At 30.8% G+C, this 14,671-nt stretch overlaps 1 protein-coding gene across 1 annotated transcript in view; it reads right to left on the minus strand.

Moving 5' to 3' along the window:
• The window catches only part of LOC122269663 (dynein axonemal intermediate chain 7), a 30,369-nt gene that overhangs the window by 9,395 nt on the left and 6,303 nt on the right, over positions 1–14,671 (minus strand). Inside the window, exons 7-14 of the mRNA XM_071183923.1 lie at positions 12,943–13,008; positions 10,618–10,915; positions 9,566–9,675; positions 8,850–8,952; positions 7,001–7,132; positions 4,287–4,446; positions 2,708–2,814; positions 902–984 (exon numbers count right to left, since the gene is read on the minus strand). Coding sequence (XP_071040024.1) covers positions 902–984; positions 2,708–2,814; positions 4,287–4,446; positions 7,001–7,132; positions 8,850–8,952; positions 9,566–9,675; positions 10,618–10,915; positions 12,943–13,008 — 1,059 coding nt within the window. The remainder of the gene's footprint in view (positions 1–901; positions 985–2,707; positions 2,815–4,286; positions 4,447–7,000; positions 7,133–8,849; positions 8,953–9,565; positions 9,676–10,617; positions 10,916–12,942; positions 13,009–14,671) is intronic.

Below are 14,671 nucleotides of genomic sequence, written 5' to 3' on the forward strand. Positions count from 1 at the left end.
CGGCGACTCTTTCAGGGGCACCATATTAGGTGGGCCAACGTTGCTGTCACAGTAAGGACAAATAGTACAGAGAATGAAATGACATCCTTGTCCGGGATTGAACCCAGAACCTTTCTGATGAAAGGCCAGTTTCCTGACCCCTGCACAGTCCAGTTGGCTACTATTCAAATATAAATGAAAGAAGATAGAAATTACCTTGCGTTCTGTTCAGGGAACCAGATTATTTATTCTTTTTAAATTTCAGAACTGGTAATAAAGTTCGTCAACAGAGGGTACTAAGCTGCTGACTGAAAATAAAAACTATAAAACAAAGTTTTCAAACCCTTTGCAACGATCATTGGCGCAGTTTGAGAATAAATTTGACTAACGTTTTCTAAAATACTTCATTTGGAATGGTCAAATCATCTGCAGCAGATATTTCGTAGTTTTACCAATTCCAATAGCGTCATTTGTTGACCAACTTTGTAAATAATTTTGGAACTGAGAAAATAAGCTAATTCTTTTCCTGAGCAGAACACAGCTTATTCTACTTACTAGCTCCACAGAAGCGATTTCTGAGAATAAGTTCTGAGATAAAATGTAAAACTAAAATTTTGCTCGGTTATCATAGCTACTTTACTTACAAACTTCAATAGTATACCATAAGAGACTGTTCATAATGATACCATACTTTTTTCTATATTTTTGTTCCCCTCTACTCTTGCTCTAGCAGTTAATTAACAAAGACCAAGATATAAATCATGTTTCCAACTTCGATGAAAAAATATAAATAATAATTATAATAATATAAATATGTTTCGTCTTTGGCTTCAAATGCTTTTAAATAATAGTAAAACCAAAGATTCTATTTTATTTCGTTATTTAAAGCAACACACTACAAACAGTAAAACTTGTAACCTACCTGATAAGGGATATTATTGTACTTTCTCTGAAGTAAACCAATAATTCCAAACTGATTAGTTTTGAATGAAACTCTTCCTGTTTCTAAAAGAAAAATTGAAAACATTATTTTGCTTATTACATTACATTATTTTGATTATTTTTTTATTTTGTTAATGGTGAAAAAAATTAAGATTTAGCTATACAAGGTGCATTAAAAACATTTTTAGAATGGTCTCATAAGATGAAAGGAACAAGAGATCAAACAAATGCTGGAATTAGTCAATAAATTTAAAAGTGTTTGTTAATGCAGTGTGAAACTATGAAATACGTTACGCTGATAGAAAATTAATAAAATAATAATTAAATAGCAATTTAGTTAATTGTTTTTTTACTATATTCAACCGTAACAGTCAAATAACCATAAATATAATTATATGCAAACTGTTAACTGTGACAAAAATCGTTTGGTGGTTATTTTCCCCTAATACGGTTAAACAACCAGAATTTTATTGTAATTTGCTTTGCAAAATGCACTTTTATGTTCATTAACGAACGACAGCCTTGACGAATTAACATCTAAGCCTTTCAAAAAACTAAAATAAAACAAAAAACCAATATATAACAAATAATTATAAAGAACTTTATAAATTTAATCAAAAATAATAGAAGAAAACGCTAAACTAAATAAACACAAAACTAATAATAAAAAAATAACACAAAAATAATACTTTAAAAATAATTACACTCAGAAAAGTATTCCATTCCTTCAAGCTATAAATGTAATCACCGTTCTTGATATAATCGTGTGGGAGTAAACAAAAATATGACAGAGGCACTACATTATAAACATAGAATGTCAACTATACAAAGCTAGCGTATCAAATTAACTTTGCCATTAAGTGTTTTTCGAGGGTGCTGGGGCCCATTGGGCCAAGAGAAACTTGTAGAAAAGAGCCGTGATGACGTTAGAGTGGATTGACATGTATGACATTTTATAGTTCAAATAATCAAACTATCAAAGAGAATTTCATACATTTAATTGAAAATGAGTGAAAACCGTAAACTCATTGTACAATTAGAAGTCAAACTTTCTGCTTCAGAACAGCGATGTAAAGCAGAAGGTTCCCTATCATAGGAAATATTCTTCTATAAAAATTATTAAAAATTTGTGTATAATCACTTTTTGTCCATTTCTAGGTAAATTCTAGGGGTTTTTTTTATTATTATTATTATTATTTCCTATGAGCTGCACAATCGGTCTTGCCGGTGGGCAGACCTAGTGCGTTCTCCAGAGGTGATATCCACTCTTTCAGGACCACCACAATGGGTGATATACCATTGGTCATGTTAATTTGGACGTCTAGTTTCTGCCACACTAGATGGCAGCACCGAGACTCTATTTGGATACTAAAGTGCACTAGGAATTTAATTTTGCCGGAAATGCCAAGAATCAATAATGCACTCCAGGGATCTTTTACATGACGCATAATCATACAACATGGTCGCTGAGGATTTATGCATCCCGAAAATCCGGTGTCTGGGCCGAGGATCGAACCCGCAAACTTGGGCTCAGAATGACGACGACAAACCAACTGCGCCACCCAACCACACACACACACATATCTGTGTGTGTGTGTGTGTGTGTGTGTGTGTGTGTGTGTGTGTGTGTGTGTGTGTGTGTGTGTGTGTNATATATATATATATTCATTTTAAATGCGTTGTAAAAATAAAATGTATGTTTTCCCTCATCGTTTACAGACGTTTCTTCAATGAACGTTTAAAAAATTCAAATAAATTCAAAAATTTGCGAAAAAATTTTGCAAACCTTCCTCGTATTTGGTCTCAAAGAACCCTATTGTTGAGAATCCTCTTTTGCTTGGTATCCAATATGCAGGAGTTGGTTGTTCCAAAAACAACACTTCCTTGGGTAACCTACAAATACATGAATTACTATATCAATGATAATTTCATCTGGACAATCAAATATTTTTTTAATGGCGGGCACTTGGGATGTATTGTCCCATCGGCCAGGAGTGCCAGAACTGCTACTCTCTTCTGGTTACCCAGTGGGCACCTGTGGCGAAGCCACGGCGGTGGAGCAGCTTCGCCCTCGTCACACCACCACAAACCCGTTTATAGGGCTGGTTACATTCACACAATCACACACAATGGAGAAAAGACATAGAACACAGAGAGAAGGAAACATCCATGCCTTGAGCGGGATTCGAACCAGCAACCATCGGCTCCGCAGTCAGGCACGCTAACCCTTCGGCCACCTGGTCGGCGGACAAAGAAGAAGAATAAATAATATAAAAAGAAGCCTTTAGTGCATGAAGTATGGATTATAAAAATTCAGACAAAAGTATTTCGTAATGATCATCATTAATATATCTTCTTAAAATCTTAATTAAAATCCAGCTAATCACTTTTCAGAACGATGAGACGGAAGAAATCAAAACTTGTTTGACTGCCTGATGAAACGTGAGGGTGTTTCTAGCTATTACTGATCAAATATTCTCTGCTTCGGGCAGACAAGCGGGTTTTGAAATTTCAGATAATGATTCGTTAGATTGCGATAGTGTTTTTGTTTTTTCCCATGCTGAAAAATTACCTTGCAGTTCCTAATATGTATGCTTTTTTGATTTTTTTTTAAATAAGGACCCTTGAAGTATATTCTTAAAATATATATTAAAGGTAATGATAGCGACACACTATCTTTCTGTATATTCGTAATAGTAGTGATAGCAGTAGTAAAACTTTATTTACGTCGCCCTAGAATTGCAAAAGGGGCTATTTAGGGGGTCAGGGAGCACTTTACGATAGAGCACTTAACGGTAGTCGAGCAGTTTAAAGTAGAACCGTGTAATGAAGGCCGATACCATGTGCCTTCTGTAGCTTCGCAGGTTGATCAAAGTGGTCATTAATCCGCTTACTGACTGCTGATAGTGATGCTTGACCTTGATGTTTTACTGGAAACCTTATTCTTGCGATTGATTCGCTGTCGGACAGTGTATAGGCGTAAATTGCAAATAAGAAAGATTCAATAAAAGGCGAGGGTTGAAGTATTTTATTGGTACCAGCTTCTCTAAGAAGTAAAAGCAGCCTGTGCGCAGTGCTGACCACATTGCCACAATCCTGCCAATGATCATGAAATTGAGGAACCTTAACCACCATAAACCCTTGGCCAGCAACAGACTGCCACGGGAATGCTTTACTTACTTGATAAAGTATTTTAGCTAATTATGGATGCAAATAATTTTAGTTGTTTTAGTAAAAAAAAAGGAAGTAGACCTTTACATAAAAAGTTAAATTATCTGCTGATTTTTTTACAGTGTATAAAAGTACTGTTCTCGAATAAAGAATTAATAATCAATACAAAATATATAATAGAAGTGATATCTTACTGTAGACAAACAGATATAGCACTACACATTTCTTTATCAAAACGTTTGATTTCTGAGTCGGCGAATTCAGCTGCTATCGCTGGTGACATGTCGGGCTTAGGATGCCTAATTGGAATAATGCTTGTTTTAAAGGGAATGCGTTTCAGTACTTTTTCCTGCCCTATAAAATAAAAAACAAAATTATCAATCAATTAAATTAAGTATGAATATACAGTGTGAGGTCAAAAGTCATCAAACACTTCCCATTTTTGACCCCTTTTTTTTCAAATTTCTAATTATTCAATTAGTCACAATTTTACAGGATTCTCAATGAAGATTTATGACGCACAAATATTAAGACACACGGTGCCTAACATGCCTAAAAAACATCGTAATGATAGATTTAATTCTACCAGCTAAGGTATTTTAATAAAAACACGTACTATTGATTAATTATAAAAGAACAATAGCGTACTTAAAATGACCAACTAGGGGTATACTTATAAAACAGCATTGATAAAAACAAAGCAACCGATTAGAAATGTTTTCATGAAAAGAAAGTACAATATTCATGTATTCAAAAGGACCAGTCATGATTGTTTTAATAAAAAACTTAACTTCATTGATGAATGAAGTGGTGAAATCTTATTTAAGAGGACCAATTATGGTTATTTTCATTAATAAATAGACATTATTGATGAATTATATAGTGATGATAGCTTATTTAAAAAGGACCAATTATGAATTATAGAACGAAGATATTATGCAAAGAGGATATACTATATAAAAAGGATAGAGGAGGATTTATCACATGGGTGATTCTTGGGAAAAAATGACAATTCGGAAGAAGAAAAATTTTAATAAAAACCTACACGCCTTGTAAAATTTTTGAAATACATTTTGATTCAGAAAGTTGATTCTTTATTCCTGCAATTAGACTTGTTCTGATAGGATGGAATTCTAATCAATCTCTTAACCTAAGATATTGATTGCTGGAGGTATCTATTTTGGTAATAAATTACTAAAAAAAGTGGCCAGGAAAAATACTGATTTTTATGTGACAAACAAACTATTTACAGAAAAAAATCATTTTCAACAAAGGTTTTGGAAATAATACCCTCTGCATCTATTCTAGAAATGCTTACAACTGCTGATTAAAAAAATTAGATATATCAAAAATCTATGCGAAGTTTTGAATCTAGTTATTATTGGAAATATTATTTGTGACATACCAGGAAAATGACATTTTGGTAGTCGATTAAGTTTTTTAACTATACAAAACAGTCAACTCTAGTGCAAAATCATTTTAAAATCTTAACAGCAATGCTATTTATTATTTTTTTTAAAATACGTTCTTTTAGTAGTATACTATTAGATATTGGAGCAAGAGATTGTGAATTGTCATATTTCGTGAGAATTACCCATATAACGAGGATAGTTTATTAAAAAGGAATAATTGTTATTGTCATAATAATTTACATTATTGTTGAATTATGTAGTGATGATAGTTTATTTAAAAAGAACCAAATTATGGTTATTTTCACAAACAATTGACATTATTAATGAATTATATATCAATTATAGCTTATTGAAAAGGACTAATTATGGTTATTTTCATAAAAATTGACATATTGATGAATTATATTGGATTAGCTTATTCAAAAAGACCAATTAGGGTTATTCTTAATCAAAAAATACACTATACTGATGATATTTGAATAAAAGTGTATTTAAAACCACTAACTTTGGTAGTTTTTGCAAAAAGAACAAACATTGATACGATCAATAAATTTTAAAAAACATGATGTGTTTCAAACAATAGTTAAGAAATCATAAATGAAAAAACATTTTTCTATCACTAATTCTGTAAGAAATAATACAAATTTTCGTAATTCGAAAAATTACATTCAAGTTATTTATATTTCGAAAATATAGCTTCAATGCATCAAGTAAATAACCTCAAATTGGTGATATTATATTTAAGACTGTTATTTTCACAACAAAAAATTAATTTTTTCTCTTTCATTCTTTCTCTAGTTTTCTCTCCTTTTTTATATTCTTTTCTTTTAAAAAAAATAATAATAGAGTGATAGCTGGCAAAAGAAATACCCTCTTAGTTTAAACAGAATTTGCCTAATCCAGAAACTATCTTCCTTTTCCTTTCCTTAATTTTATTATTGAAACATTTCTTATAATTCAATAAAAAATTAATTAATTAAGCTATAAAACATACGCAAATTATGTTGTTAGAATAAATACTAATAAATAAGTATACGTACTTCGAGTTAATGATAACAGGATACTAGTAGATATATTATTGTAAATAGATTAAGCGTCTCAGGTTCATCGATTTCTCCATTCTCCACCCTTTCCACTACCATGGTTACGGCAGATCTTTCGTAAAAAGTTAAAATGTACTTACGTCTGGAAAAAGCAAGACTTGTCTAAACTCTGGTAACGGAGAGGGTAAAAGTGTGGAGAGGGGAAAATCATGTAGCCTTGAGACGACCTTCAGCGATTTCCCACTCTCTACCCTTTACCCTTTCCGCTATCATGGTTACGGTAGATCTTTCGCTCAAAGTTAAACTATACTTACGTTTGGAAAAAGCAAGACTTGTCTAAACTATGGTAACGGAGAGGGTAAAAGTGTGGAGAGGGGGGAAATCGCGTAACCTTGAGAAGCCTACTCTGTTTATAAAGCTTACAATATAGGTAAAAATAAGAAAAATACTTACAGTTAGTAAATACCCAGCAACCGGTTTTCACAGTAGGATAGGGTAATTGAAACAAATCAAAATGAAAGAGACCTCCAACTAGAAAGTACTCGGCTTTGTCAACGACTATCAATTCGGGCTCTTCAGGAGGGGCTGAATAGAAATAATAATGAAAACTTCTATTTAACTTCTTTTAAATAAAATAGCTAAAATCTGAAAAAGATATTAAAATTTCTTTTAATGATGTTTTATTTTACTTTCAAAACACAAAAATTACGGCATATCCCGGTGTAAATGTCAATTTTTTAAATCCCAAAATTTTACGACAAACAGAGGGTTGACTTATACCTCGGTATTAAAGTCAGCTAATTCGTGAAAAATCGATGCAGTAATTTTAATGAGATAGATCCGAAAAACTCTGTATCAATTTACAGCTTTCAAATACTATTTTTATTATGTTATATGCAATTATGCATTTCTCTCATATTATTTTCTTCATAACTCTGTATAAATTTACAGCTTTCAAATACTATTTTTATCATGTTATATGCAATTATGCATTTCTCTCATAATATTTTCTTCATAACTCTGTATCAATTTACAGCTTTCAAATACTATTTTTATTATGTTATATGCAATTATGCATTTCTCTCATAATATTTTCTACATATATTTAGGATTTGTTTTAGAAACAATACTTTAAATTACATTCAGGATATAAAAAAAGAAGGATAAGAAATGTTAAGATAGTTTATTCTAGAGTATTTCAAAAAATATAACACAATGGAAAGTTTTAAGACATACCATAAAGCTACAAATTTAAAGATTCCAAAACAATTTTTTTGTCGGATTCATTAATGTTTGTAGCATTGTGTTATGGATCCCACTTTACAAAGGATTCCACTTTAACCATATCTGCTGAGTTCCACACAAACTCGTCTTCACCCACATTCAAATAATTCAAAATTCCAAATTTTTGAAAATATTTTACAATAACATTTGAATCCAGATAGGCGTCTAGTTTCATTTCACGCATAAGGACTGTGTGAATAATAATCGATTTACCGACAGCGGTCGACTTATACTTCCAACCATGGCATGGCGTACTACTATTTGTCAAATAGTAGTTTGTGTACTATTTATCAAATAATAATACGCCACGCCCCCAACATACAAGAAAATTCTTATGTCGTATACAAATCTCGTATTCGAAAAGGTCGACTTATACACTGTGATATAGTGCACTAAAATAATCAAAAGAAACATAATTGTTTCACTTTTTGAGCATATTCACAACCCAATCACCTATCATGATTTAAAAACATAAAACATATGCAATAGCTACCTATTTTTTAAGTATTTTCCATAAAATTTTAATTTTATATTAATATGGTAGAAAAAAGTATGCTTTTCAATTTAGTGTTCTGTTTATAACTTTGATTTAAAGTTATTTTGAACCACTAAAGTTATTTTGAACCATGGTTTAAAGTTATTTTGAACCAATATAAATTAAACATCTATATAAATCGATGAAAATCTTATGATGGTGCGTTTCAGCTCTGACAAAATGAAAAGTAAATTATTTCGTCAACAATTGTAATTCAAATATTATTTTACTACCATTTGGTAAAGTTGTCTTCAGATGGAGTAAAAGATATATTTGAGCCTGAAATCACTTCTTAAAACCAGTTATCACAGCAAAATATTTAGAACTTTAATAAATTTACGACTTTTGCACATATGTGCTTTGAAATATCGCAAAACCACTTTGACATTTTTTAAAGGTTTGCCACTTTTTACTTTTTTGGTGTATTTAATATGGTTTAATTCAAATTATAAAGTATTCAACTACTCTGGAAATGACACTTACTGAATATCATTGCTGGTGAACTTTTCCCTGTTTCTGACTTTTTTGCTGAAGCATCCGAGGAAAATATTTGTTTGAAAATTTCAGCAAGCACTTTGGGAGAAAGCTGGGGACAAAAATTAAAATTAAGATACAATAAAAGCAGTTGAATGAATATTTGAAATAAAATATTGACGAAACCACGATGCATTAGTTTAGACTGTCACACTCCACTGCAAAATATTGAGAGAAAAATGTTTGAAATTAGGTCATATTTTTTATGAATAATGAAAAAATGATTTAAAAAAAAGGAATGATTTTTCTTGAATGATAAAAACTGTGAAAAAGAAATTAATTTTTATGTATTATAAAAACTGTGAAAAGGAAATAACATTTTATGAATGATAAAAACTATAAAAAAGAAGGGATTTTTTTATTAATAATGAAAACTGTAAAAAAGAAATGATGTTTCATGAATAATAAAAATTGTAAAACAGTAATTGTAATTGACAAAAAATAATTTTATATTGAACTGAAGCAGAACATGATTTGAAAATGTAGGAAAAATTTTGAAGTGTGTAATTTGTAATTAACAATGTAGTAATTAATGTAGTAATTAATTTGTAGTGTGTCTGAGAACATAGACGGGACCAACCATTGTGGTTATCGTGGCTCATGCAAATTTTATCAAAATCATACATTTTTAAAAAGCTAAAAAAGTTCAGAAAACTATTATTTACTTGAGAATCAGCGTATTCATCCAGCGAATCTTTTTCCGGATAAATTTCATCAATCAATTTCATGCCATAATGCACTGAAATCAGTAAATCAATTTGCTTGTACATGTTTTAGAAAATATATGAAACTGAAAATCTTAACAAAAAAAATTAATGCAAAAACATATTAAAAGTGCTCTCTTCGAAGTTATTTCGGCGAAATCAGAGTGCCTTAAACTAAAAAATAGCTTCAGTTTTAAGCTATGTATATTATCTTATGGAAAAGAATTATCTGGACTTCAAAATTGTAAAATAACTTATATATTTTTTAAAAAATTAATATTTTTACGAAATCGCCAATGTGGCAAGATTTTTTTCAATTTATGTGAAAATCAAGGAATAATTCTAATTTTTAGCATATTTTTATGAATTGAAAAATATGCTAACTAAAATAATTACTCCAAAAATATTTATCACATTTTTGGAGTAATTTCTCAAATATTTAACAATTAAATTACAAATGAATTTTTTTTGACAAAGCTCTAGAATAGAACAACATAGAAGGTACTGTTTAAAGATGTATAAAACTTAACCTAACTACCATTGCTACAACGGTTATAAATACTCCATATTCCTCACTGTTATTCGCTAAATTTCTAATGACGAAATTACAAGGCCATAAAAAGGGTCATATTTATTATTATATTATTAATATCACTTGTCACTTTACATGTTCTTTGAAGAAAAAAAAAAGAAAAACAGAACATTTTACTGTTTCTAGAAGACTACTTAGCACGTTCTTAAGCCAAAACAAATTATCGTGCTTCAAATCGATATTTAACATGTTCTTTCCTATGAACTTAGATGGTTTAGAATCTGTTAGTTTACTTTAAGGAAATTCATTTACTATTAAATCATAAATATATCATAACAACTAAATATATCAAAACTAAATTTATGTCAAAACTAAAATGTATCAAAACAACTAAAATATAAACAAGTAAAATACCTCAAAAATGCAAGTTTGCTGTACAAAATTGTAATAATAATGCGTACAAATGCTCTAATTTACATACCTTCCTCTGAATATTTTCCTAAATTCCACTTTTGCTTTAGAGCTGATTCACAAAATGCTGACGATATATTATCAAATAATGTATGGAGAATTCTAACAGCACAGTTGATCTTTAGCAATTCCGGTGGCAGTTCGAAGCTAAATCCGATTTCGGGTACGTTTATTCCTTTATGCCGAATATTTTTTGATAAATTTCCCCACAAGCACAAAGTTATCGGAGGCTCCAATCCCTCTCCAATATCATCTGCTACGTTGAATTCCATGTTGAAGGATTCGTCACTGAGGTATTGTTGAGGACTCTAAAAATTGACAACATTATGAAAGGCAGGATTAAATGTAGCAACATGTTAAGTACTTTTTGAAAACACTCTTCTCTTTGAAGTTTTAGAACAGTACAATTATGATTTACTGTTGCTATGATCTGTTATTACTCTTGCTATGTTGTTGTTATGATCTGCTATTGCGCATGAAACATTAACTCCATTCATAACCTTTCGATCAACGCCTTATTTTATTTTAATTTTACTCGGTGCCTCGATTCCTAGATTCCCCTAATTCACTGGCCAATTTAGCCTAGTTGCTGCGCTAACTTTCACGGCTTGTAGGTGTTTTATTTTTTATCGTCTTTCTTTGAATATTATATTTAATTTTGATGAAGATAAACTATTTTTAAAGAATATTATTTGTGTAACTGGTTTACGGCCACTGGCATTTTTTCTGTGGTATCCTTTCATTTAATTTTCTGATCGTTGCATCATCTGGTACTTAGAGCACGTGGATTGGACGAGGGGTATTAACCCTGATCTTTGCCCCCACGTGGGCCGAATGATGTAGCTAAAAATTACTGTAAACTTCTATCCATGATTTATCCCTATTGAAATAAAAACTGTAATCAGAAATTGCCAAAAGGATAACATTTTCTCCCTCTTCCACATCACATAAAATGTTGACCTTATCTGAAACGCCGAACTAGATTAATACTTCACGCCAATCTGAGGCCCGCTTTCCTGGTGAAAAAACACAGCAGTATAGAACATTAATTAATTCATTTAAGTCTTATAAAATTTAGATTATTTTCAATAAAAAAGACAGTTTCGTAAACAGTTTCTTGATGTTTATATGCATTTTTAAAACTATTTCCTAGAATTCATAAGTGCTGATTCGCTGGAAGTTTTTATAGAGGGTGGTCCTAATTACTAGTACGTGTATAAACAGGTCCGTAATTAGGACCTGTTATTAAGGTCAGTAATCCCTACCTTAAATATCGTTCGGTTGCAACTATGCTTATAAAATCATAGATGCCAGCCCGAAAGTCCTCTTATAAGTCCTAGTAACAATATAAAAAGTTTTACCAAGTAACAATTAAGGTTACATTTTTTTTATTTTACCAGCAGCTTAAAATTTATCTGCATGATTATTATTCAACAGCGCCAAGTTGGCGGATGGAGAGAAAATTTAGCGAAAGAACTCAATTTTCATATATGAGAAAAGTTAGAGCGAATGAAATATGAGCGTATGTCTGTTGGCGAGAATTCCTAACTGACGTATCATTTCGATTCTTTGGTTCACTATGATAGAAAGCGTTTTAAATAAGTTAGGATTTTTTTTAATTCATTTATTTTTTTTTTAATGATAAGTTGACTTTTTCCTTATTTCTCCGTTTCTCATTCGCTCGACTTTCTTTGCTGGATTAAACTCTACTGGTTCGCTTTAGGCTCACTTTGCACTCATCAATTTGTTGAGTAATACCAGGTCTTAGATATTTGCTTACTTATAGTGGCTGTCCAAAATCATAGTTAATAAATTTCATTAGATCAGAAATGAAATTGTAAAGTATAAAATTTACAACCACTTTAAAAACTCGCAAAAAATCTCCCACCTTAAGCGAAAGAAGTTGACAAGTGTGTAAAATTGATGATTAGGTGTATTAAAGTGTTTATGCGCTACACGATGAGACTATTTACAGCGTCACCTGGTGTAAAATCTGGAGATCGCACATCATTATTGGTTTGGTGCGAATTGACGCTTTGTGGACATTATGTGGCAGGTAAAAAAAAAAGGATTAAAACGCAAACATGGAGCACACGCAAAAGACGTAGGTTGGAGAAATTTTTAGTAGTGATAACAGTATATAACAAGTAAAACATCCAACCTCGTACATCTGACAACAACAAAAAAGAAAAAGAATTATCTCCATTTTAGTTTCCTATAAAAACATAGATTTTAAAGTTTTAATTTTAATACTCAATTTTGTGCAGGTGTCAATTTTGGAATAAAGTTTAGGTGAAAGGTTGATTTTAGAAACTAACTTAAAAATTTTACAAACCCTTAAAATGAGGAAAGTTGCGATTTCAATTTTTTTTCTCATCATACCATGTAGATTTCTTATGCTCTACAATAAAAAATGTAGAAAATCAGCTTTTATGAGAATAGTAATGAATTACATAAATGATTACAAAAAGTTTCATGATATTATATAAATTTTTTATAAGATTTCGTCATGCATTTAGGAAACGTAATTGGTTCTCAATCAGCGTAACTTAATAATTAACTAGCAAAGTAAATTAATTAAAAAAAAAATTTGCTGAAAATACATTAGCTTGACTGCAAAAGAAAATAAAAGTATTAACAATCCCATTTTTTAAAAAACTGCATCAATGTTATGATTCCTTACTTTATTACCGACGCTCAACAATCAAACCATAACAGATTGGATCCTGCCAATATCAAACTCCACGCCATTTAGTTCCAAACCCGACCCGAAAGACAAAGAAATTCTTGTAGCTTTAGGACCTCGTTTTCGTGGAAGACATTTTGAAGAAACTTGCTTTACGCCGTAGGAAAACAGCGAAAATTTTCTACGTGAGCCCAACGGCTTGGAATTGACTAAGACTCATGATACGTCTTAACTAGAGATATCATTGTCAGCATTGTGGCCGAGAGCAAGTCAGGAGCAGAATATGAATTCACCACAGATCTGGCAGCTTAAATGAAAGGTCGAGTCTTCTAACCCCAAAACCATCCCGTCAAGAGGACTCATGATTTTTTTCTAAGGAAGACAGATTCCTGATAGAAGAATGTGATACACCAAATTAAGTGTTTTATTTGTATATTTATTTGCGTAATTAATAAACTTTGCTCTACTAGCTAACTCTCGTCTGCTCTACTAACTGTAAGATTGTAACGCAATCTTATATGATTCCCTTCTCTCAATAACGCATAAATTAAACCCATTTGAAGCATGTCCAAGCAAAGAACATTTTATTTGTTATAAAATTTATAAAAATGAAATATCGTTTTGTTCTTTTGTAGTATACCGTTCTGTTCTATTTGTTATTTGTTGCAGAAATAATAGTAGAAAATTAGTGAAAATCGATTATAAGTTACATTTTTGAAAAAATTGAAATTTCTCGAGAAAAAAAATCTTATTTTATTATCAAATTTGATTTCTTCTAACAATTCATCAATAAAAATTTTAAGAACTTCTTTTATTTTTCTTGATCGATAGCTAATTTCGCCATGGTTTCTAAGCAACAGGAGTTGTGTGAGAATAAATTTCACCTAAACAATGTAGTATTTCCCCTTGTAAGCAGTTCTTTTCCAAACGAAGTAATATTATTTCTGAATGCCTCGATTACAAATAATTTTTAAACATACACTGGTGTTCAAAATTAAGATACTTTTCATCTTTCGTCAATAACTCCGAAACTTGTGAACCAATTCAAGCAAAATTTAGAAAGATAGATATAACGTAAACAAAATATCCATTCAACACTTCCAAGTTCGTTCGTGTGTAACCCGTAAGGTATGAAACTGAAATTACAAAATCGAACGAAAAATATGTTAATGAGGTGTTTTAACATCGCTTAGCTGATTTTAAATAATATACTATTCGCGCTGAAATATGCATTAGATATTTCCTAGCATTTAACGATTAAATTATAATATTATTTAATCATTTTCTCAATAATAAAAATCATTAATATAATCAGTAATCCTTTTATACCACAACCTTGAAATAAGTGCAGAATTAAACCTATTTTTAGAGATTCTCT

This window comes from Parasteatoda tepidariorum, chromosome 8 (assembly GCF_043381705.1).
Source record: "Parasteatoda tepidariorum isolate YZ-2023 chromosome 8, CAS_Ptep_4.0, whole genome shotgun sequence".
NCBI classification, from domain to species: domain Eukaryota; kingdom Metazoa; phylum Arthropoda; class Arachnida; order Araneae; family Theridiidae; genus Parasteatoda; species Parasteatoda tepidariorum.